The sequence below is a fragment of the Lupinus angustifolius genome, chromosome LG06, assembly GCF_001865875.1.
Source record: "Lupinus angustifolius cultivar Tanjil chromosome LG06, LupAngTanjil_v1.0, whole genome shotgun sequence".
In the NCBI taxonomy this organism is placed as follows: Eukaryota; Viridiplantae; Streptophyta; class Magnoliopsida; order Fabales; family Fabaceae; genus Lupinus; species Lupinus angustifolius.
In genome coordinates this window covers 5,867,696-5,890,919 of record NC_032014.1, presented here as the reverse complement: position 1 = coordinate 5,890,919, position 23,224 = coordinate 5,867,696, and the positions used below count along the sequence as shown (strand labels likewise).

General features: G+C 32.5%; 5 protein-coding genes across 10 annotated transcripts; 3 read left to right on the top strand and 2 right to left on the bottom strand.

Annotated features, from left to right (window-relative positions):
• On the top strand, positions 4,091–6,062 carry LOC109349285 (ycf20-like protein). Of its 4 annotated transcripts, none has more exons than XM_019590030.1 (4): positions 4,101–4,191; positions 4,504–4,533; positions 4,587–4,753; positions 5,417–6,062. In XM_019590030.1, exons 3-4 carry the CDS (start codon positions 4,587–4,589, stop codon positions 5,859–5,861), a joined length of 612 nt encoding a protein of 203 aa, XP_019445575.1. In that variant the 5' UTR covers positions 4,101–4,191; positions 4,504–4,533; the 3' UTR covers positions 5,862–6,062. The 4 variants fall into 4 exon arrangements, with proteins under 4 accessions (XP_019445574.1, XP_019445575.1, XP_019445576.1 ...); XM_019590031.1 differs by having other exon boundaries at positions 4,114–4,191; positions 4,504–4,649; positions 4,692–4,753; XM_019590029.1 differs by lacking the exon at positions 4,504–4,533 and having other exon boundaries at positions 4,091–4,191; positions 4,582–4,753.
• On the top strand, positions 7,171–8,941 carry LOC109349284. The gene has a single exon (XM_019590027.1). The coding sequence runs from the start codon at positions 7,345–7,347 to the stop codon at positions 8,779–8,781; it is 1,437 nt and encodes a 478-aa protein (XP_019445572.1). The 5' UTR covers positions 7,171–7,344; the 3' UTR covers positions 8,782–8,941.
• LOC109349283 (IgA FC receptor-like) lies at positions 10,184–10,996 on the bottom strand. Its single transcript, XM_019590026.1, has 2 exons — positions 10,536–10,996; positions 10,184–10,452 (listed from the first exon to the last, which is right to left on the bottom strand). The coding sequence occupies exons 1-2, from the start codon at positions 10,817–10,819 to the stop codon at positions 10,446–10,448; spliced, it is 291 nt and encodes a 96-aa protein (XP_019445571.1). The 5' UTR covers positions 10,820–10,996; the 3' UTR covers positions 10,184–10,445.
• LOC109349280 lies at positions 12,282–21,772 on the bottom strand. Of its 3 annotated transcripts, none has more exons than XM_019590021.1 (2): positions 21,697–21,760; positions 12,282–12,889 (listed from the first exon to the last, which is right to left on the bottom strand). In XM_019590021.1, the coding sequence occupies exons 1-2, from the start codon at positions 21,722–21,724 to the stop codon at positions 12,450–12,452; spliced, it is 468 nt and encodes a 155-aa protein (XP_019445566.1). In that variant the 5' UTR covers positions 21,725–21,760; the 3' UTR covers positions 12,282–12,449. The 3 variants fall into 3 exon arrangements, with proteins under 3 accessions (XP_019445566.1, XP_019445565.1, XP_019445567.1); XM_019590020.1 differs by lacking the exon at positions 21,697–21,760 and adding an exon at positions 13,176–13,289 and having other exon boundaries at positions 12,284–12,889; XM_019590022.1 differs by lacking the exon at positions 12,282–12,889 and adding an exon at positions 20,941–21,558 and having other exon boundaries at positions 21,697–21,772.
• LOC109349281 (pre-mRNA polyadenylation factor FIP1-like) lies at positions 19,686–20,413 on the top strand. Its single transcript, XM_019590024.1, has one exon. The coding sequence runs from the start codon at positions 19,771–19,773 to the stop codon at positions 20,125–20,127; it is 357 nt and encodes a 118-aa protein (XP_019445569.1). The 5' UTR covers positions 19,686–19,770; the 3' UTR covers positions 20,128–20,413.

Sequence of the window (23,224 nt, the reverse complement as noted above, 5' to 3'; positions counted from 1 at the left end):
AGTAAAACATACACAAAAACGGTTGGGACATATATAATGTATTTTTGGGGTATAGATATAGCATGTACTGATCAGAAACAATTTGTCATAAGCTGAGAGATTCTTAAGTAAAAGAAGGTATAGAAAAAGAAAAGGAATGTCTTTATGAGAGAAGAAGGAAAATGGAAAATGAGACAAGTCGGTTAGGAGCTAGGAACCGTTTGAAAATGGTTACACATGAACTCAAGGTTTTCTCCACTCATAAAGGGTTATAAAACATGAGAAGCTACGTTTGATTGGTTCCTCACTGTTTGAACAATCACATATAGGTCCTACTCAAGTTGGGACCACATGTGCAAGAATTATAGGACTTGCTCCCCACATTTACCTTTTAATTTGGTTTGTGTATATATAATTTAAGATGGTAGAGAATTGTCCAATCATGCTTTACAAGTCTTATTGATTCAAATACAACTGTCTTCTTAAATAGTAGTAGTAAACGTGTTTCTTTATTTCTTCCTTTTTTATGTTTTTTGAACTTGTTGTAATGGTTTCCACCATCAATTTGAGAAAAAAATCACTTTTGGTGAGAATTATTCATGTTTTCGTTTGTTGTTGATGATTGAAGTGATGCCGATATTATCATCCAAGATTTCCCAAATCGTGATTATGGCCCACCAAGTTGTGCTTATCAAGGAGGGTTAACCAATGACACAATAATCACAATATTTAAGTAGTGATTATTAAGAGACATGATCCTATCAAATTTGAACTCCATTAACTTTGTAAAATCATCTTTGTTTCTATTCGTAACCATTACTTTGGAAGCACCCAAAAAGATAAAAAGGTGACCCCTAATGTGAGTTTTCAAGTTGGAAATCTTTTTCTATGGATATGTTCAAAGTACTTAATATTTAAGCAATGTCCCCACATAATGTGGGTATGACTCAATTAGCCCATCCACGTACTCCAAGTGACATTACCTACTTCATTTTCAAATTGTAATTCCAATCGATTTAAAAAAGAAATTGGTGGGTGTATTGTGTAGTGGAGTTAGCTTTAAGTCATGTGAAGTGTCTCTATATTTTCTCTCGGTTATATTATTATATAAGACTATGTAATTAGGTAAACAATTATTAATTTTATGAACGTGAAGCTATCCTACATTGTGACCCACAATGTCCTTATTTATGATAAAGAAAACAAGTAATTCTAAAATCCCCTATGCCTTTTATGAGTTTAAAAAAATACATGCTTGGAAGCTCCCGTGAATTGAGTTCAAGTTAGGGGGAAAGGGGACTTTGGTCCATCAATAAGACAAAAAACAAGCGTGGTTTGCTAATAAAATAGAAAGGAGTTCATATGTCTCATTTAGTATTATCATTCAATTAAAAATTGATATTTATTAAAAAAAATATAAACTAACATTTTTATATTATTTATTAAAGTTTGATTGACTAAAAAAATTGTACAACTTCAATAGGTAGTACTCTCACATAGCATAAATTGATTTAACCCAAACACAAACAATTGGCCATAAAAAGCACAACAATATATGATGCTCTCGTCTAACAAGGGTACATGTATCCAATAAGATGGTAAAGTTTTCTACAATTTACAATTATTCAAATCAAAGATAAATAAAATTCATTTAATTCATCCATTTAAGTTAAGGAATTTAAATGAATACAATTTATTTAATAATTTTAGTAATAAGTAAATTAAAATTCATTTATTATATTTAATAGATATAAAATTTTATATGAATATCTAATCCATCCAAAAATAAAATATTACATTAAAAATAATTAGGCAAAGGTGATTGAAGCAAAAGAAATTACAAGAATCAGAAACTATAACCTTGATACTAAAGATGATTATTAAAAAAAAATTGATTCATGGAAAATTAAATTTTTTAAAATTGCTTCTTGAAAATGTGATTTTAAAAATTGTTTTTTTAGTTTAAATATGCATATCAATAACTATCATACTACGGACTTTTATTTAGCTTCCTAGCTATAAGAAATAAATGAATATAAGCTGGAACAATCCTTCATTAATATATATGATATAGGATATGATAGTAAGTTATGCTGTGCATGGTTGACATTATTTTTATATATCTTTTGTTGTTATATTCATTTGCAGCATGCTTAGGGGCAGTGCAGTATGGAACACACACCAAGTGAAATGTGATTGAATTGACACACAAACTAATAGTATCATGTTCATGGCATATTAAATAAGCCATGTAATTTTCAAGTTAGCATCTGATTATAATCGTCGCATAAATTGAGTTCCGTGTCCTTAAACAAAAAATGCATATAAATTACTTAGCCGCCTATTATGTGGAGACAGTTTTATATAGCTAGGGAACTGTCTGCAACCTAAGATGTCTTATATAAAAACAATTCTGCTTAAGATTCGCATACCATGACTTAACCAGGAATCTTTATTAATAAATCCTGCGCTGTATATAAAGAAGTATATAAGTATAAAATGGTTTTATGCTTTTCTTAACCTACATGTATGCTTGTTCTAACAAAACAAAAACAAATGAAACTTGTATAAACAATTATTTGGGTTTCTGGATTGTCCTTTAGGAAAATCAAAGCAAATATAGAAGTGACCTTACTCAATAAACTATACGGTAAGATATATTCAGAAAAAGTGAAGGCTTATAATAGTTAACAATGGTAGTTATAGTAAGTTAATGCCATTATCATGAGCCTTTACTTGGTTTCTAAACAAATGAATAAAGGAGTCTCAATTCTACTACCAATGTAACTTAAGAATCCAAATAAGTTTTTTGGGTGCAATGAATCCATATAAGTTGATCTATTTAAAGACTGAAAGATATAGTATCGTAACTTGGGGTACTTATTTGTGTGAGAGTTTTAAGTTCAACCCAATCCATGGTCAGGTGAATTCTAAGAGAAAAGCCTTGCTAAGTGAATTTTGGTTTGAATTTGGAAAGTTACTCAAAATGTTAGCTGGACTGCATCCTTGAGCCTTTCTTAAGAATCTAATTGCAATAAGGTCAATAATAATTCTCTAAAGCAAACCAACATGTCTAATCAAAGGTCCAAAAGTTCGTTTCAACAGTATTAAGATGGTAAGAAATTGGTTATTTAAAAATAATGAATATGGTAGTGTCTTTTGAGAAGATTTTCTTTAGTTTCAGATGAAATTTTGCTATAAACCATGTTCAACTTTATCTTACAATTTATCAAACCCTCCATCAATTTTAGACATAAAGAAAAACTCAATTATTAATATACAATAAAATTATTTAGATATTAAAAACTAGTGTACTAGTAGTAATATTTACAATGATTATATGTATATATGACTAAATAATATGTTACGCCTTGTGGTAAAGATTTTCTTTTGCATCACTTTCTTTTCAACTCGATTCCTGATTTTAAATATTTATATTTTTTAACCTGAAAAAGTCATAAAATTATGTACACCTTGGAATAAATATTCCTTTTCTTATTAAAAGCTTTTCTTCAACTGTATTTTAAGGATAAGAATATCCTATATGGTTGACCAATAATAAAGACTAATTTCTTTCTAAACGTAGAAATCATCAAAACACCTTTAGCTTTTGAGTAGCCCAAAATTACTTTGCTATAATTTTGTAAAAAAGAATCACTTTTAAAAAATGATACTTAAATAGATTAAAATCAGCTTTCAAAACTAAAATTGCTCCACATAAGCTCGAATACAAAATAGTTTTAATTTTGTAGACATATAAATCAATTTTATCAAAAATACTTCCTTCAATTTTTTAATATAAAAAAATATAGGAATTGAATTTTTTGTGAAGCATAAATAAAGGAAGTTTTTAGCGGATTGGCACCCACCTTTTTGGATTTACAAATTACAACCCACGCAATCCGAATGTATATTTTTACTATTGTTTTGGTGGATGACCAACCAAAAAAAGTTAGGTTCCTAATGAGAAGAGGAAATTAAGGAACCTAATGGAAGATGAGGCCATCTTAATATCCGTATGCTTAGATCCACAAGCATTTGGTATGGTAGACTTTGACCCAGACCCGCATATTTGCCATGGTGCCTGTAGTTGTAAACTTGTAATTGTAGGCATGAAAATAAAAAATAAAAAATAAAATAAAATTAGAACCGAGAGAGAGAGTGTTAACTTGTTCCAGAGAAGAGGACGATACAAGTGAACATTCGAGTCGGGTAAGACCATTCTCTTCTCATTTACATTCAAATTTAACTTTACTCTCAAATTCACGCCTTTTTTCATATTTTCTAGGGTTTTCTTCTTTTTCAGATTAAATTTTGCTATTGTTAACTTTGTCGTCATTCTCAATTTTGGAATTTGACCCATTTTAGTTATGTTTAGGAGACACCAATGGAATACTATAGCCAATTACATCCAATATACTGTAGTTTGAAGTTTAACTCTGTTTGGTTTGTGGTTTAGTGAATGATGCATAGTTTGATTGTGAAGCTTTGTATAAAACTTGTTAAGGTTTTGAATTTGTACAGATTAGGGGCCTGCAACATAATATAAAACAAATCTGAAGCCTCTCAGAACTGGTTTGAAAATTTTATAGTACATGGCTTGTCAAATGGGTTCCATGAATCTGCATTGGAGATTATCAATTACAGAGAATGAAAGCTACCAAAAATCATATATATCTGCGACTTCTAGAATCCGTCACTTTTGCTGTGAGCCAAGTGTCATTGGGCTAACTCTAAGAGTTGGAATGAAGTCTTTGCCTTTTCCCCAGAGCTGGTAAAATTTGAACTTATTTCAACATTTTGTGTCCAAAATAATTGTTTTTTTTGTTATTTTACTGTTGCCATTGTGTTTGCTAGAAACTCTCCTGTCCTACAAATACAAGTGAATGTGTTGCATCCTTCCTAGTAGGGTGTAATTTACTTTTTTTCTCTCTCCTAAGCTAATGCACATGTATTTCTCATTCGCAAACTTACATTGCCTTCTCAGGTTTGTCTGATGTCTTAACTACACTCAGTATCCCTCTTGTTTTTAAAAATGACTCCGATGAGGTTTATGTTATCATTAACTTACTCCGTGAGATTTATCTTGTCATTACACTTACCTTCTTGCAGTTTATGTTGTCATTTGTCATTACATTCACCCCCTAGAACATAAACCTCAGGAGAGGTAAGTGTATTTGTAAAGCAAGAAGTGTACTGAGTGTAATAACATCAAACCTCAAGGGAAGTCAATGTAATTTTATTTCCGTAAAATTCTTCACCGTTGCATGATAATGGTTGCTAGAAACAGCCATTAATTCACATGGTTAATTGATGGCATTGTTACTTTCAGTTGATTGGACTTTTTTGTGTGTTTTTTTATTTTACTACTGAGATGATAAAATGGTTATTTTCTAATTCCATGCAATATCAATTGTTTTTTGATGTATTGGTTCAGTTTGCTGAGAAGAAGAGCTGCGTGGAAAAAAGCTTTCGCCTTGAACACAGGTGGACTGTCTGGTAATGGTGATGAACAAAACCTCGATGATGCTAGTTCTAGTTTTGGTGGTACTCGATTGGGTAGGATAGTGACTGCAGCTGGCAGACAACTTCTAGAAAAGCTGAATACAGCGAGAAAGAATTTCCCTACGAAAATATTCTTGCTACTTTTGGGTTTCTACACAGCAAATGCACTAGCTACAATCCTTGGGCAAACTGGCGATTGGGATGTTTTGGTTGCTGGTGTTGTGGTGGCTGCAATTGAGGGGATTGGTATGCTAATGTATAAAAGGCCACCAACTGTGAGAACTGGGAGGGTGCAGTCTTTTCTAATGATGATGAACTATTGGAAAGCTGGTATATGTTTAGGCCTCTTTGTCGATGCTTTTAAGTTAGGCAGCTAAGGACCCCCATAACTTGTCCCTCTTGCTTTTACTTGTCAATTTATTGTTGTATCATGGCCCGTATGCAATATCTTCTTTTTTCATAAACTCTGGTAAGCCGCTAAATTGACGCTACTTCTCCTTATGCTACCTTAGTTCTAAAGTAATGGTGTTCATGTAATTGTGATATGTATGAGTAGTACATATGAAGATTGCTTAATACTTTGTGGCTCTGTGCATAGTGCTGCATGCTTGCATAACCCCTGAACTTATTCTCTTGTACTTTTACACCGGTGGCTGAGTTTAACAGGAAGTTTTGAAGTGTGGGCATTGGAGCTACCTGAACATTATATCTTTATATGGAGCTACTTATGCAATAATGCACCATTGTGAATACCAAAAATTATGAAAGTGAAGCTCTTTTTGTTAACATAAATGGCAACATATGATGTAGCTTTATTGAAGTGCTGGAAGCAGTATGCAATGAGAAGCAACAGTATGAAATCTGTTTAACATATGCTGTAGCTTTCAAAGTGAAGTGCTGGCTGCAGTGGCATTGCCCCACCCACTTGCATTCCATCATCACTCCTTGTCACAACACCGGCATCCTCAAACACAGCAAGCTCCATCAACATGTTGTTAACAATATCATCATCACCTTTATGGTTCATGGCCAAGACCCTCTGCGTCGCCTTCAGATCTAGTCTGGACACTCTCAGACATCACCATGGCCGAGCCGCCTCATGCATCATTCTCGTTATCACAGCAAGGCCATTGCGATGCTGGCTACATATCTCTGTTTGCATCATCTTTGCATATTTGGTTTACCCTTATAGATGTAAAACACTTTTATTTAGCAATGATGGGCAGTGGTGGGGGCTGGTGGCTGTAGGTTGGTGAGTTTGAAGGTAGGGGATGGAGTCTGATGGAGATGAGATAATTTTTGGGAATAGGGTGAGGCAAATAATGACATATTAACCAATTATAGTCAAATAAAGAAAGTGCAATTGCACCTTTTAGTAAACAATTGGTTCAAATATCACTACTTGTCTCAGAACCACTCTCTGAATATGTGTAGTGTGGCTGTGGCATAGTGCTCAATGGCAATTGACAAATTTGGATTGGAGGGCACAATAAAAGAATATAAGTGGTAGAAGATTAAATTTAGTAATTTTTTAAAGAAAAAAGATAAAAACAAATTGAAAAGTGTTAAAAAAATCATTGCCCTCACTCCTCCAAGAAGATGAAAGAGCATCTCAATTCTCATCATATGATCTCATTTCCAAGTCAAAGTTTGAAAAATAAACTATCCCTGCCAACTTGTTTTTTCCGCAGATTACTATAACCATTTTATCACTCTCTTAAACACATTAATGTGACCTATCTCCATATACAAAATGACCAAACTACCCTCGCATCGAAACCCTTCCTTATTCTTATCTTGAAGAACTAAAATCCCACAGCCCCGTCTTTTTCGTCAAGTCGCACCCAAACAACCACCGCCATGGAAGGTGGCGGAAGCAGAGCCGAAGCCGAGCGGTGGCTCTACACAGCGAACAAGCTCCTTAGCGCGCGTGACTTTCACGGGGCACGATCTTTTGCGGTCCGTGCTCGCGAATCCGACCCGACGTTTGACGCGTCAGAGCTTCTCTTGACGGTGATCGACACCGTCCTCGCCGGCGAGATTCGAATCAATGACCACCACTGCGACTGGTACGGGATCCTCCAGATCCTCCGTTACACCACCAACATCGACCACATCGCCGCCCAGTACCGCCGCCTCGCCCTCCTCCTAGACCCTCACCACAACCCCTTTGCTTTCTCCGGACACGCCTTCTCCCTCGTTCACGACGCTTGGTCCGTCCTCTCCAATCCTGTCAAGAAGTCCATGTACGACAACAACCTCCGGTTGCTCACTTCCCAACCACCACCGCCACAACAACTACAACCGCCACCTCCCCCGACGCAGCCTCAGCCTCAACAAAAGAAGAACCCTAGATCTAAGAACCTTTCTACTGAACCAGCTCCGAGCACCCAAACCGTGACCGAACCGAACGAGTCGACTACGACTGAGTCTGAGGAAGCTAGTTTCTGGACCTCGTGTCCGTACTGTTACGTTATGTATGAGTACCCGAAGGTGTACGAGGAGTGTACCTTACGGTGCCAAAGCTGTAGGAGAGGGTTTCATGCTGTGGTGATTCGATCGCCACCATTGAATGGGTTAGATGAATCCTTTTGCAGTTGGGGTTTTTTACCGTTAGGGTTTTCAAGTGATTCGAAAGATATTAATGGGTTTGGTTCTAATTGGAACCCATTTTCACCGCCTTTTCCTTGTTCCTCGAAGGGGAATTCCAAGAAGAAAAAGGATTGGGTTTACTATGATGATGAAGCTGCGGCTGCGTTTATCAATATTTCGGACTCTAGCGAGCATGATTCCGATGGGGATTGGAGGGGTGGAAAAAGGAGGATGAGTAAAAGGACAAGGAGTTCCAGGAGGAAATTTACTGATGTTAGGAGGGAACCTGTACAGAGATCTAAAAGGGGCAGTCATGCTGGTGCTGCAGAGAATGAGAATGCGGGTGGCGAGGATGGTGGTAGTGCTGGTGGTGGGGCAGTGGATGGTGTTGCACCTGCAGTACCTGGTGGTACAAATGCAACCTCGGGTGTAAGCACAAGGTCAGAGCCTGGTAAGAGAGGTGCAGTAGGTGGTACTAGGAAAAGGGGTGCAGGAAACTTGGGGAAGTTGGACTTGAATGTGGAGTTCAGTAATGATGCGGAAGAGCGACAAGAGCCTACTCGCGCTGGTGTGCGTGAAGGCCATCCGACTGGCCATGCTGAGGATAATATTGAAGGGATTGGTTTTTTTGAGGGTCTTGATGAGTTCCTCAGTAGCTTGCCCATTCTCAATGTTGTGGGAGATGATAAGGTTAAGGGTCATTAGTCTTGTAGATGCTTGCCTTTTCCCTTATTGTAGAATGTAGATTGTTGTTACTTTTATGTTTGTATTCGTCGCACAAAATAATGCTGAGCTATTATGAAGTCTTGTAATTGTTAAATGTTATAATGATTTGCGGCAATATAACCTTACTTTGCTTTGCACTGTTTGAGTAGGATTGCTTCATGCATGTGATTGTATTACTGAGGAATGATATATTACTGACTGATGTTTAATCAAGTTAAACAATGGATGTATTAGGGGAGAGCTTGCTTTGGAGTTTTACTTTGCCCCTCAATTAAGTTACTCTTCATCTTAGCCATCAATTCTAGTGAGATATAATGGTTTAGATATACTTACTAATTCAAATCAATGGATTTTCTTGGAATTGATACTAAGAAGTGGAATAAGTTTTTTAAACTTACTTTTACAATAAGTGGATCCCCTCTATTATATAATTTAAAATATGATTTAATAGAATTATATTAATTTTTGGATAACTTTCATTCCATTTTCAAATCCATCTAATTCATCCATTTGTTACTCCACATAACTAATGTAATTTAATGTCACTTATGATTTAGAAGAGAAACATGTTTTTTTTATATTGTTTGTCTGCTTACCTAAGCATTTTCAATGTGCTAAATAACTGGTATTTGCTTGAAGTCCAATGTGATATTTTTATGTTTACAGGTGAATATTGAGTTTTTACTATGTGTTGTGTATCTTCCCTTTCCAAATTGTAGATTACCCCCTCATCTGCTTGTGTTTCTATTTGCTTCAGATTTAATAATTTGTCCTCTGCTTCAAAATTCAAAATTTTAATAGTGAACTGTGATTATTAAATCTTACATCTCTGATGAAGCACCTTGCCTGGTGCTATTGCCATTATAGTGAGAGTCTTTTCTTGTTCTTAAATCGTAGGTGTAAATCTGATCCGTACAATTTGTATACTTCATTTCAGCTTTTCTAACATATGGATGAGTCTGTGATGATTATCATAGCTTGTGCTTAAAGAATTTTGTTAAGTGTTGGACCTCTCACTAGATAAGGCATCATATCAGATATTTTTTGGCTAGTTAAGCATATATGGTTTTGAGGTGTGGTTATGGTTAATTTATATCTACATAATCATGTATAGTTAAGATTGTGGGTTATTTTTTAGCTTTATGGTGTCATTCGATCTGATGTAGCTATAACAAATTTCACATAATTAATCACTCTTCTTTGGAGTGTTGAGAAGATTTCTCAATCGAAATTAGCAAGCTGAAATTAAGATTGCGTGTTAAATCTGATTACAAGGTTTCAGTTCAAACTGAATTAGAATATTAAAAATTTATAAACTTATGCATAGAAATTAAGGACGAGCTTCACTATGATGTAAACAATCGATTTCAAAATAAATTACAATCTTATCAAATTCAAACCACTTACACATGAAGGTGTATCTTAGACTGACCCTTTAAACAAACTCAAACTGAACATAACATGTAAAGATCTTCATAAGGTTCATACAAACCATGACCACCAATCTTATGTAGTTAAGTAAATTATACAGAAATGGAAATAAAGCTAAATCACCCATCAAATAGCATGCAACCTGAGACAAGACAATGAAAGGCACAGTAATTAAAACTTAAGGAATAGTGGTTGGAGATGCTTTAGTAATTTCAGGGATTTTAGGCAATTCTGGGAAATGAGGCAGTTCAGGCTTTGACAATTCAGGAAGTTTAGGCAACTCAGGCTTTGGAAATTCAGGGATTTTAGGCACTTCTGGCTTAGGCAATTCAGGGACCTTAGGAAACTCTGGCTTAGGGAGAGGTGACAACTCAGGTTTAGGGAATTCAGGAAGTGTTGGTTTGGGTATGTTTGGGAATTGAGGAAGTGGAGGCAACTCTGATTTGGGTAGTTGAGGCACTTCTAGCTTTGGCAATGTTGATTCTAGAAGATTGCGTGCCGCAGCAACCTTTGGGTGACTGGTTGCTAATAGCAAAGTTAGAACCAGAATTGAAAAATTCATTGTTGACAAATTGGAGGAAGCCATGGCTGAATCAAGCTGATGGTAAAAGCTTGCTCTTTGCAAATACTTTTGATATGCTTGGAGTGTTATATGTTGTGCTTTTATAGACAAAATTGTGCAACACAATGATGGACAAGCAGGGTGAGTTGTGTTAGTTCAACTTCTCATCAACACTTATTAACTATTTAAGTACAACAATTCATGGAACTGATGTTAGAAAATGTCAAGTGCAATTTTATACCATTTGTTGTTATAGACTTATAGCTTCATAAAATATAATCTTCAAGTCAAATTAATAAGAGGAAGCTATGGCCCAAGTTTGGTTTGGTATACACCTTGCATGGAAAATATTGCAAAGTGCATGTTCTATTCTTATTCTGTTGAACTATATTATACAGATAAGAAGTTGAACTACCTATTATCTCTTCAACACATCCCTTCTACCTATCTACATGTGTCATTGCTCCATGCCCAATTGCCCATACGCCATACCCATATCTATGAAAATTCACGTAAAGCTTCTGAAACTATATTCACAAACATATAAACTATAATATTTAGAAAAGGTCTTGAAATCACATTTATCCTGAAGCTCTTGTTTTTTGATATTTCAAACAATTTCCCATTGACAAATGACAATATTGCCCATCCTTCTCATTGCCTTCTTTTCAACGACCAGCCACACAATGGTTGCAGGGGCACACAATCTTCAAGAGTCTAAACCTCAACCAAATATGAGTTGCTCCCACTTCCTAAGGTTCCAAACTTATGAAAATCAGAGCTTCCACACTTCCCTAAGCCTAAAACCTCTTCCAAAGCCAGAGTTACCTAAGACTCCTAAGCCAGAGTTGCCTAAAGTACCTTAATTTCCCAAGCCACGGTTACCTAAAGTCCTTGAATTTTACAAGCTAGAGTTGCCTATATTCCCAGAAACTCCCAAGCCAGGGTTGCCTAAACTACCTGAAATATCCCAAGCCAAAGTTGCATAAACTTCCTGAGACTTTCGAGCTTAAGTCCCTCAAATCCTCAAACTGCAGTTACCTTAAGTCCCTTAATTGCCCAAGCCATAGTACACTAATGTCATAGAAATTCTCAAGCCAGAATTCCCTGAAATTCCCAAGTTATAATTGGCTATTATGCCAAAGCTTAGAATGAAGAACATGCAACAAATCCGAATTTTGTAAACTAGTGTTATGTTTATTTTCTTTATTGAATCAGATAATAACGCACTGTTATTTTGTGCCGAGCATTAAACATTTATACCATTTAATGTTTCTATTTTAGGGTCTAGTTCTATCTGTATAATTTGTTGCTGCCACCTGAGAGTGCCTTCATTGAAATTGAGTTTATAATTTTTATTTTTGATTAGTATGATATATCCATTTAACTGATATTTGGCTCAATTTCACAGCACTGAATAATTTTTTAACCAATCATAAAAAAACTCAACAAATTGTCTTCCCTTAATTGTCATTAATAAACTAAATTCACAATTAGTTGTAGCAACATGAGATCTAGACATGATATATATAGTAATTCTAAACCTACAAACGGAATAAAATAACATTATAAAAAAATCAAAATCAACCCAAACATACAATATAATATATAATGAAGTTTAAGCAACGTTCCATTAGTTATCAACTGTCATTCTTCAATTGTTGACATCCTCACGAGTGTCAACAACAATCTCCAAAACCAAACAGTACTGAAGGGGTCGTGAATCAGAAAGTTCTTCAACACCATAACCATGATCAGAACCAAAGTTGTCATCAAACTCAAACATTTGTCTAACTTTATATATAGCTTCTTTTACTATCTCCTCACGTAACTTAGAGGGTAAGTTAGGATGAGATATATGTGAGTGAAGAAAATCAAGACCCTCTTCTTGAAAGAAGCTTTTGCACCCAATGTCTTCAGAATAATGGAGTAAGGTTGTTAACTTTGCATGAGAGTTTGAATCAATTGTGCGAGATAAAACTTTAGTGTAAAATATGAACCCTTCTGTGAGATTGAGTGTAGGACGCTTTTTATACTTGTCATTCACATTCAGAAGAGGTTGGTAGAGTCTTGATACTCGGCACCAGTAAGGTTCTGAAAGAAGATCAACATAAGAATACGATGCATGAAATTATTAGAGAAAAGATCTGCTCCTAATGTCACAAAACATGTCTCCAACCAACAGAAATAGAAAACAATAAATATTTAATTTTTTAATTGATATATCATATTTTTATTGGTTTGAGAAATAGTTTGAAATATAGTTTAGGACAATGTATTCTCAGAAATTATTAGTCATCTATGATTAAACAATATTTGATTAAAAGGTTGAGTACATAGTCTTACTCTTACGTAATTTTATACATAAAAGAAAGCTTACCTAATTGTGCAGCAAATAAAGAAGCCATTGTTAGTTTTTTGACTACGAAGATACACTGCTTTCTCTACTTGATCAATCGTTGTGTGTTAACTTTGCTAATGGAAATAACTCTTATATAGACGGAAAGGTAATCTTTTTTTAGTGACTTTGATGAGAGATAATTTTTAACTATATCTTTATCTTTTTTGTTGTTTCTTTAAATCTTTATGTGTGAATCTGTGATCTTGTATCTGAATGGCCGGTTGACATTACTTATACAATATTATTGTACATTTTTTAACATAACAAGTATATAATCTATTATTTATGTGCATTAAAAAGAGCTAAAATGATTAAAATACAAAAGTAAATTATGCTTTCATAATGTACAAATTTATTAGTGTTAGTGGATAGATTATTTTCTCTAATAAAATATCTCATCAACATCAAACAAAGTCTGGTCCACTAGTAAAGAATCAGCTTATAACTCCCAACGTGTTGAATTCCAAATATTGTTGACTATCGTTGGTGAATGGTGGTACATAACTCAATAATTTAATTAGGTTAATTTTGGAGTCACATTAATACGTTTATTTAGATTTGTGACTTATTAATTTTTGTGATAAAATATATATAGATTGAGTTTGAAATCGTTTGAAGATCGGATAAAAATAAACAAACATATCAATTTAAAAAGATATATTATGCAAAATCTTAAATTATAATTAGAAACAACACTACAAAGATTGTTAAATAATTGAGCTAAGTCACAAATAACATGGTTGAATAAAAAATGAAAAACGAATTTATTTGAGTTTAGTGATTCATAAATCATTTTTAAAAATAATCATTCATAAAAAGTTGACAGATGTTTAGACTTTGGAGGAGATTTTTTAAATAATAAGAATCCCAAAAAAATTAATTCGTTCACTATAATCAATATCTATTTTGAATAACAGAAATTTCAAATAAAATTTCATTAATTTGATTTTAATAAAAAAAAGTTCTATTTTACAACAAAATACATTAAAAGTTAATCAATCTTTTACATAGTAAATTTTTTTACTTATTTTTAAACAATCTGAGTAGATAATTAGAACTTAGAAGATTCACCTTGGGATGATATCTCCACACGAATTATCGTAATAAATCCATCAATTTTATTGTTGGTATGTACCATCCATTAAAAAGAATTTAATAAACTAGTTTTTCAATAAAGAAGGAGAAAATTTAAAAACCCTGTTATGATATTCCATATGGAAAAACTAGCAATATAAGCAAATTGTGCATACAAAAAAGGATATACCAACAATATTTTGAATGATCAGGTTTTACTCAACGTATAGAGATACCATTAGAACTTTTGTAGTTAATGGAGATTAATAGCTACACAAGTAGTATTTCATGGAAGGACACGGATATGTATATATATATATATATATATATGAGAAAAATATATAGAATGTTTTTTTGATCGAAGATTAGTACCAACATGAGAACTGTTAATTACTTCCTAATAATAAAATATACCATCTATCTTCTTATACAAATCACTTTATGAGTATCAAAGGGTGGCTTAAGGAAGAAGTTTGGTGGCTTCACAGCAGCCATATGGGCATAGTTGGTTTACCAAACATACACAGTAACTCACACGAAACCAATTTAAAAGAGAGTGAGAAAAGTTGGTTATCCTACTTATGATTCTCCACTGTTATACTAACCAGCCACTACTACCTTCAAAGTTAGTCTAAGGAAGGTCATCTAACAAGAAGAAATTTCAAAGGGTCGTAGACCTCAAAGCCATGCATTCATTCTCTATAAAAGGCCATCCACTCCTCTCTGAAACCTGCACACTTAATTAACTACTCATAGCAAAGTTCTTAAGACTTGTAATTCAACTAGCCATGGCCTATTACAGTTGCACCATGTTGGTTTTTTTCATTGTTGTTTCCTTCTCAATGATGAACACAGGCCTAGGAGCACGAAATCTTCTTCAAACAACAACTTCCCCCGGGTTCACTTTGCCTCCAATACCAACATTGCCTCAGGGAAGTGTTCCACCATTGCCTACTATTCCTACTATTCCCACTATTCCCACTATCCCACAATTCACTCTGCCACCACTCCCAAGCTTCCCCTCAATCCCCAACATTCCGTTCACTTTCCCTTCCTTCCCATTTTTCTCTCCACCTCCTTCAACCACCAGCCCCTAAAACTACTCAACTTGGATATATAATAAGCACTATTCTCAGGAGTTCTATATTAATGGTTATGTGATGTATTGCTTTTTATGATGTATTAGGGATGTACTACTACTACTATACTAGACAGGATGCTATTATGTTATACTTTGCTTACTTCATATATTGCCCTTGTTGGCCATACTTTTCAATTTCCCTCATTTGTTTCATACTACTTCATGTAATTGGAGACCTATTCCTATACAAGTATATAGTATAGTCAATACTTTATAATAAATAATTCATGTTATCTTTCACTAGCAGAGTAAAATACTAAATTTTACACTCATGGTAGAGTTGTTTTATGGGGTGTTCTAATTTGCTAACTGAAAATTAGTTTATGTAGAAGCAAACTATCTTTTATGATATTGGATGAATGATGGGTAAACTTTATAAAATTAATGGTGTGTAATTTATATTCTTCCTCACATGTGGGTCCAATAACTTTTCACTTCTCTTTCTAAAAAAAATTTGATTCTCTTTCGAGGTACGTTGGGAAAAATATTTATGTTTTTATAAATAAAATTTGAAAATCAGCTAGCCAAAATTATAGTTCCCAAATTTTGTGTCATTTGATATTTTATTTGAGAAGATGTATTGGACTAACACGAATTCTAAACAACCTATTTTAAATTTGTTGATAAAATGTCAAAGTGATGAAAGGATGTCTAAACACCCCAAAAACCTTTATTTGGTGGGATAAAGATGAGATTTCAGAAGTCAAATAAATATTTTAAAATATTAATTGCTTACTATAGTCAGTGAAATGTGAATGATATACATTTATGCCCTTTATGTAACATGCACTTTTTACTGCTAAAACTAATTTTGATATATTTGAGAGTTAGATTTGGGAAGAAAATAAAAATAAAAGAAGATTTTAAAATTATCTTATAAATATATTTCATGTCTCATAATACCTTTTGTTCAGATTTTTCTTCTTGAAGTAGTGAACGGATAATAACTAAAAATAAAAAGGACTAGTAATTACTTTTCTGTGTTTTTAGAGTTGTACCATAAAATCATTCCCAAGAGAGTGTGCTAGTCTTTTATTTGGTTTGATAATCTAAACATTTATTTCCTTACTAAAACTTATTTATGAGAAATTATTGGATGTCTCGGAACTATCCATATTGTCTTTATCATCATAATTAATTACATGGTTTATTTTAATTATCTAAGATCATTTGTCCAATATTACCCTATAACTTATAATAGTTGGCTCTTCTCTTAAAAAAAGTCTTGCTCAATATTTATTTTCAATTAATAATTTCAAAATGTTGAATAATTAGGTTATGTAAAGAGCTAAATCAAATTTATTAGTCAAAGCTGGCATAACTAAAAGGTTTGAATAATGCTGTCCTAAGTTTAAACTCCCCTCCTCAGTAAGTTTGAAATAATATTGGATACTTCAAATCAAGATTGAAATTAATTTTGGATATTTCATAATTCATACTAATTACAGGTGGCAATTGAATAGATTTTGATTTGCATCTTAATGAATGGATAAAAAATCATTTATTAATCCATATAATCTATTATATCACATTTTAAACTATATAATTCATTCATATCCAATGGATTTCAATCCACTTTTTTTAAATTGAACTAAACATTTTTAATAAAGTATTTTTGAAGAAAAAGTTCTTTTAAAAAAATTTATTTAATAAAACACTTTTAGAATTTAATTAAAAAAATCATTTTTAAAAAGTGTTTTTTTTTAAAATTGTTTTTTTAACAAACACTTTAAAAAGTGTTTTTTAAAAGTGCTTTTAAAAAAGTGAATTTGTGATGTTTTTATCCAAAAATTTAAAAGAGTAATAAACTTAAAGTAACTTTTAAGCTTTTAATGATAAATCACATGGTTAAGCCTGTCTTAAAATCTTCAAATGAGTCATAGGTTTTTGTAGTTAGAAAAAACTAATGTATATCATGAAATCGATAGATTCGTTTTACTATTTCTCTCACTCTTCATTTTTTTTTTGGGTTCCAAATATAAACTATATTTACTAATATTAAATTACATGATTGACATATATAGTTGAAATATTTATTTGAAGGGACTGCAAGAGAAATAGAATTGGCAATAAATATTAAACACTCAATATAATCATAAGGTTAAGTAAAAAAGATTTGATATTCATAGTAAAATGACGGATAAACTTCTTGTGGACACTAATCCACAAAATTAAAGCATATTCCCATCAAATTTTGAGACTAAAATAATGTAAGTTGACATCTTTCCATCAACCCAAATAATATTAAACACTCATTGCAATCATAATTAAGCATATTCTGTTAAAAATATCATTGATTTTATTCTAGGAAATATGGATCACGGGATTGAGGAATAAAAGATCCACTATACTATGAATAAATAATACTAATATAATATTGTGAACAATTCGATTAATTAAGAAATAATTGCTACTTTGCTAGTAATAAGGCCTGAAAATCTTTTTGCATGTTAAATTCATATAACAAAGTTGGGTTTGTATGTGTTTTCTAGGAAAAATATATTTTTGTTTTTATTTTTTAGATGGATTGGGTAATCATCCAAATGGATATACCCATGGATATCCATTAGATATAATGAATGAATTTGAATTCATTCATTATCAACATTATCCATTTAAAATCATTTATTCTAACATATGGATTTAGATAAATTTTGGATAACCTCTAATACTAATACTATTGTGTTGTTACAAGTGTAACATAATCAAGGTAACATGACTATTCTAAGAAATAAAAATATATTTAAAATTGAGAACTTTATCAACAAAGCCCAACATAATTTCCATAAACATGATATTGAGAATTCCATCCTTGATTCATGTACAAAAAATAATTAAAGGCTTCATTGGAAGATGTTATACCCATTTGGTTGACCTTCAATCTCGAAAGAGATTTATCTCTACTAGCAAATATGAAATAACCTTGATGAAAAAAATTAAGAAGTTGATTTAGTCAATATCGAGACGGAAAGAATTTAACATTAACTATACTTTTTATTACTTATTTTTTTTTACCTTTGTGCAAAAAACATTTTCTTTTTCTTGAGGAATTTTGATTCTCAATTTTTTTTCCTGCAACTTTAATTCCATCATCAAGTTTCTACCTGAAACTAAGGCACTTGTTTGCCGCATAAGTTATTAAATGCTAAATTTCACAAATTTAATTTTAGAGTAATTGATATCTCTATTATGAATGGAAGTAAGGTTAAAAATAAGACTAGTAATTAACCTAACTAATTCAACATTTATTCAAAACTTGATTTATTATTCAGTAAGATAAACTTGGTCAATGAATTAAAATGGGTCGAACTTGACCTGAAAATTGAGTTCATTAAATAAATGAGTTGAGCTTAAGTTTTATACTCGTTAGTTTCATGAGATTACTCAACAAACTAAACCAATTTGATATTCGTTCAAAACATGTTTCCTTATTTAGTATGATAAATTTGGTTAATAAACTAAATGAATCGAATTTGAGCTGAAAATTGAACTTATTAAATAAATGAGTTAAACTTGATATGTATACGATGCGACTCGTTAGTTTTATGAGTTGACTTAATAAAACATCAAATAATTATTTAGTAAGCTTGTTTTTTTTAGGACAAAATAGGATGGAGAAAAAATTTGGGGAGCAAAATTGATTCTTTAATGTAAATTGTTTCTAGTTGGGAGATGCTAATGCATGGTAACACATTGTAAAAATAAAATTTTAATAGTCCAAATTTTTATTTATTTTTAAATTAAATAATTTAATCAATACTTGAGAGGATTATATGAAAGGATGAAACACCATTGGCCGAAAAACGTGTCCTGTGGCATCACCAATCAGATGAGATTCTAACACATAATTGTTTTCGGATGGGGATTACATATCCCAATTTATATTCCACTTGGTGTATTAAGCCAATCATAGAGTTTCATTTATTTAAAAATAAAAATTATAAAAACAGAAACTAATATTTTAATATTATTTTGTGATGTTTAATTGGTCCGGGACAGGAAGACAAAAAAACCTGTACATTGTTTCCACCTCCAATTCTTCTAATCTACCAATTCTTACAAAACAGATGAGTTGGTCATCCTACATTTGAATGTTTGTTCATATACAATATAATACCCAACCACAAAATAATATTTTCAAACAAAGGATGTTGTTGAACTAACAAAAGATTAATGCAATGGCTCTTCTAATTTAGTTCTCCAAACTATACATGCTGCTCCAGTGTCCTTCATACCTCTCTCCTCTATATAAGATCAAGCACCATCCCCTATGTTCTCATCAAATCAAAAAGCAAACCCCTTCTTTGCAAGAAAAAAAAAAACTTCCAATTCTTTCTCAATCTTGTAATTTATTAAGTCATGGCCTGTAGCAATTCCTTGATCATGACTCTCCTACTTGCTTTGGTTTTCTCAAGCATGAGTTTAAGCTTAGAAGCTCGCCATCTTTTGCAAACAACTACACAACCAAACTTTCCAAGCACTCTTCCCACACTGCCTAATCCAACAACATTGCTGCCACCTTTGCCTTCATTTCCGACATTACCACAGGGCAATAATGTTCCTCAATTGCCTACAATCCCATCTCTGCCACAGTTGAATACTCTGCCACCACTTCCTAGCATCCCTACCAACATTCCTTCAATCCCCACTACTATTCCAACCACTATTCCCTCTATTCCATTCTTCTCTCCACCACCTTCAACCACTAGCCCATAAAAAAACTTCACTTCTTCTTCCTGTGCTACGTTGCCACTGACTTGGGAATTGGCATCTTTACTAAGTTGCAAAATGTGGTCAGCAGAGTGCATGTAATAGGAGTATAATGCATAATTTATATAGTGTGCGTGAGAGTGTTGTATAAGGTCTTAATTGTTGGAGTATTTCTTGATTGGTGTGAAAAACGTTTATTTTTATTTTCCATTCGCGAGTTTATCCCTACTGATTGTACTCTTTATTATATATTATTGATGTTGAATAATACATTTGTATACAATTATGATTATGATGTCTTCTTTCTCCTTTTAACTCTTGTAACAGCTTAGATACCCCCAATTTTTTCTAAATCATGAAGATTGGGAAGAGAGATTGAGAGAGACAGAGAGTAGTTTACAGTTTTATATATCTTCATGTTTGCTTGAGACATGTAACCGTAATTTTTTTCTTTTAACAAGACTTATTGATAAATCAAGAGCATATGCAACTAATCCGAATTTGTGAACTAGTATTATGTTTATCTTTCTTTATTGAATCAGATAATATGCAGTGTTATTTAGCGCCTAGCATTGAACATTTATACCATTAGATTTGTTTTTCATTTGAGAGTCTAGTTCTTCTATCTGTATAACTTGTTGCTACCACCTGAGAGTGGCCCCATTGAAATTGAGTCGGTAATTTTTATTTCTATTCATGATTAGTAGTATGATCTATCCATTTCACTGATATTCGACTCAATTTCACTAGACGAAATTGTATCTATCAATTTTTTTTTAATCAATCACAAAAAAACTCAACAATTTGTCTTTTCTTAATTGTCACTATTAAACTAAACTCACAATTAGTTATAGCAACCATAGATCTAAGCATAATAGTAATTCTAAACCTAAACATGGAATAAAATAACATTAAAAAATCGAAATCAGCCCAAAAGTACAATATAGTAAATAACGAAGTTTAAGAAAGGGTTCCATTAGTAATCAACGATCATTCTTCAATTATGGACATCCTCTTGAGTATCAACAACGATCTCCAAAACCAAACAGTACTCAAGGGACCGTAAATCAGAAAGTTGTCCAATACCACAACCATGATCAAAATCAAAGCTGTCATCAAACTCAAACATATGTCTCACTTTATGTATAACTTCTTGTACTATCTCCTCACGCAACTTAGAGGGTAAGTTAGGGTGAGATAAGTGTGAGTGAAGAAAATCAAGACCCTCTTTTTGAAAGAAGCTTTTGCACCCAATTTCTTGAGAATAATGGAGTAAGGTTGTTAACATTGCATGAGAGTTTGAATCAATTGTGCGAGATAACACCTTGGTGTAGAATATGAACCCTTCTGTGGGCTCCAGTTTAGGACACTTTTGGTGCTCATCATTCACATTTAGAAGAGGTTGGTAGAGTCTAGAGACCTGGCACCTGTAAGGTTCTGAAAGAAGATCCACATAAGATTATGATGCATAGAATTATTAGTCATCTATGATTAAACAATATTTAATTAAAACATTGAATAAATAGTTTTGCACTTGAGAAGCTTAACCTAATTTATGCATAAAAGAAAGCTTACCTAATTGTGCAGCAAATAAAGAAGCCATGGTTAGTTCTTTGACTCTAAGGATACACTGCTTTAATTTCTCTCCTTGATTAATCGTTGTGTGTTAACTTTGCTAATAGAAATAACTCTTATATAGACGGAAAGGTAATTTTTTTTTTTTTTGTGTGATTTGGATAGATAGATAATTTTAACTATATCTTTATGGTTTTTGTTGTTTCTTTAAATCTTTACTTTTATCTGAATGCCAGATTGAAATTATTTATTATCAAACGATACAATCAATTTAACATTTGATAAACTAAATAACCATTATATCTTAATTCCTATATTTTAGAACTATTACTTATCATTACTAAATTTTTAACACGATAAGTGATACATGTTTGATTCTCTTTAAGCAAATTCTAAGTAAAAGTCTTGTGAATATATGAAAAAAATACTCACCAGACGAGTTAGTCCATATACTTATAGATACTCATAGTTTGGACAGATACATGTGAGAAATCAATTTTTTTAACACGAACAATGCTTTAATTTTATTTAAGAATTTTATTATATTGTTAATGTACAAATTATTTTTCTCTAATAAAATATTTTATCATCATCAAACAAATGTTGGTTCACAGCAAGGAATCAACTTATAACTTACAAGGTCATGACTTCAAAATATTGTTGACTGTTGTTGGTGGGTATTGATAATATCCTAATTTTACATAATCTGTTTATATCAAAATAGGTATTATTATAATTTAATATATTTAATTATGCTAATTTTAGAGTCACGTCAATATATTTATTTAGATCCGTCACTTATTAATTTTTTATAATAAAAAATCTATTTTAAATTTGAATTTTTTTTAAGATCGGATAAATTATCAGATATATTTTACAAAATCCTTGATCATAAAAGGATAAACAACACAACAGAGATTGGTAACAATTGAAATAAGTCACAAATAACTGAATAAAAAGTTGAAAAATTGAAGTTTGGTGGTTTCACAGCAGCCATGGGCAGAATTGGTTTACCAAACATACATAGTAACCAACAAGAAATCAATTTAAAAGAGAGTGAGAAAAGTTGGTTATCCTACTTATGATTCTCCACTGTTATACTAACCAGCCACTACTACTACCTTCAAAGTAGTCCAGCAAAGTCTAAGGAAGGTTATCTAACAAGAAGAAATTTCGAAGGGTCTTAGACCTCAAAGTCATGCATTCATTCTCTATAAAAGGCCATCCACTCCTCTCTTGAATCTGCACACTTAATTAACTACTCAAAGCAAAGTTCTTAAGACTTGTGATTCAACTAGCCATGGCCTATTACAGTTGCACCATGTTGGTTTTTTTCATTGTTGTTTCCTTCTCAATGATGAACACAGGCCTAGGAGCACGAAATCTTCTTCAAACAACAACTTCTCCCGGGTCCAGTTTGCCTCCAATACCAACATTGCCTCAGGGAAGTGCTCCACCATTGCCTACTACAAACCCATCTCTACCCTCTTTTCCTACCTTTCCCACTATCCCACAATTCACTCTGCCA

What these genes read in the sequence shown, in the direction of transcription:
- LOC109349285 (XM_019590028.1), top strand. Translation starts at nt 4,575, where the DNA reads ATGGCTTGTCAAATGGGTTCCATGAATCTGCATTGGAGATTATCAATT. An exon ending in TTGCCTTTTCCCCAGAGCTG is followed by an intron (nt 4,754 to 5,416) that starts GTAAAATTTGAA and finishes GTATTGGTTCAG; the next exon opens with TTTGCTGAGAAGAAGAGCTG.
- LOC109349284 (XM_019590027.1), top strand. Translation starts at nt 7,345, where the DNA reads ATGGAAGGTGGCGGAAGCAGAGCCGAAGCCGAGCGGTGGCTCTACACA.
- LOC109349283 (XM_019590026.1), bottom strand. Translation starts at nt 10,819, where the DNA reads ATGGCTTCCTCCAATTTGTCAACAATGAATTTTTCAATTCTGGTTCTA.
- LOC109349281 (XM_019590024.1), top strand. Translation starts at nt 19,771, where the DNA reads ATGGCCTGTAGCAATTCCTTGATCATGACTCTCCTACTTGCTTTGGTT.
- LOC109349280 (XM_019590022.1), bottom strand. Translation starts at nt 21,724, where the DNA reads ATGGCTTCTTTATTTGCTGCACAATTAG. An exon ending in TTTATTTGCTGCACAATTAG is followed by an intron (nt 21,559 to 21,696) that starts GTAAGCTTTCTT and finishes ATCTTCTTTCAG; the next exon opens with AACCTTACAGGTGCCAGGTC.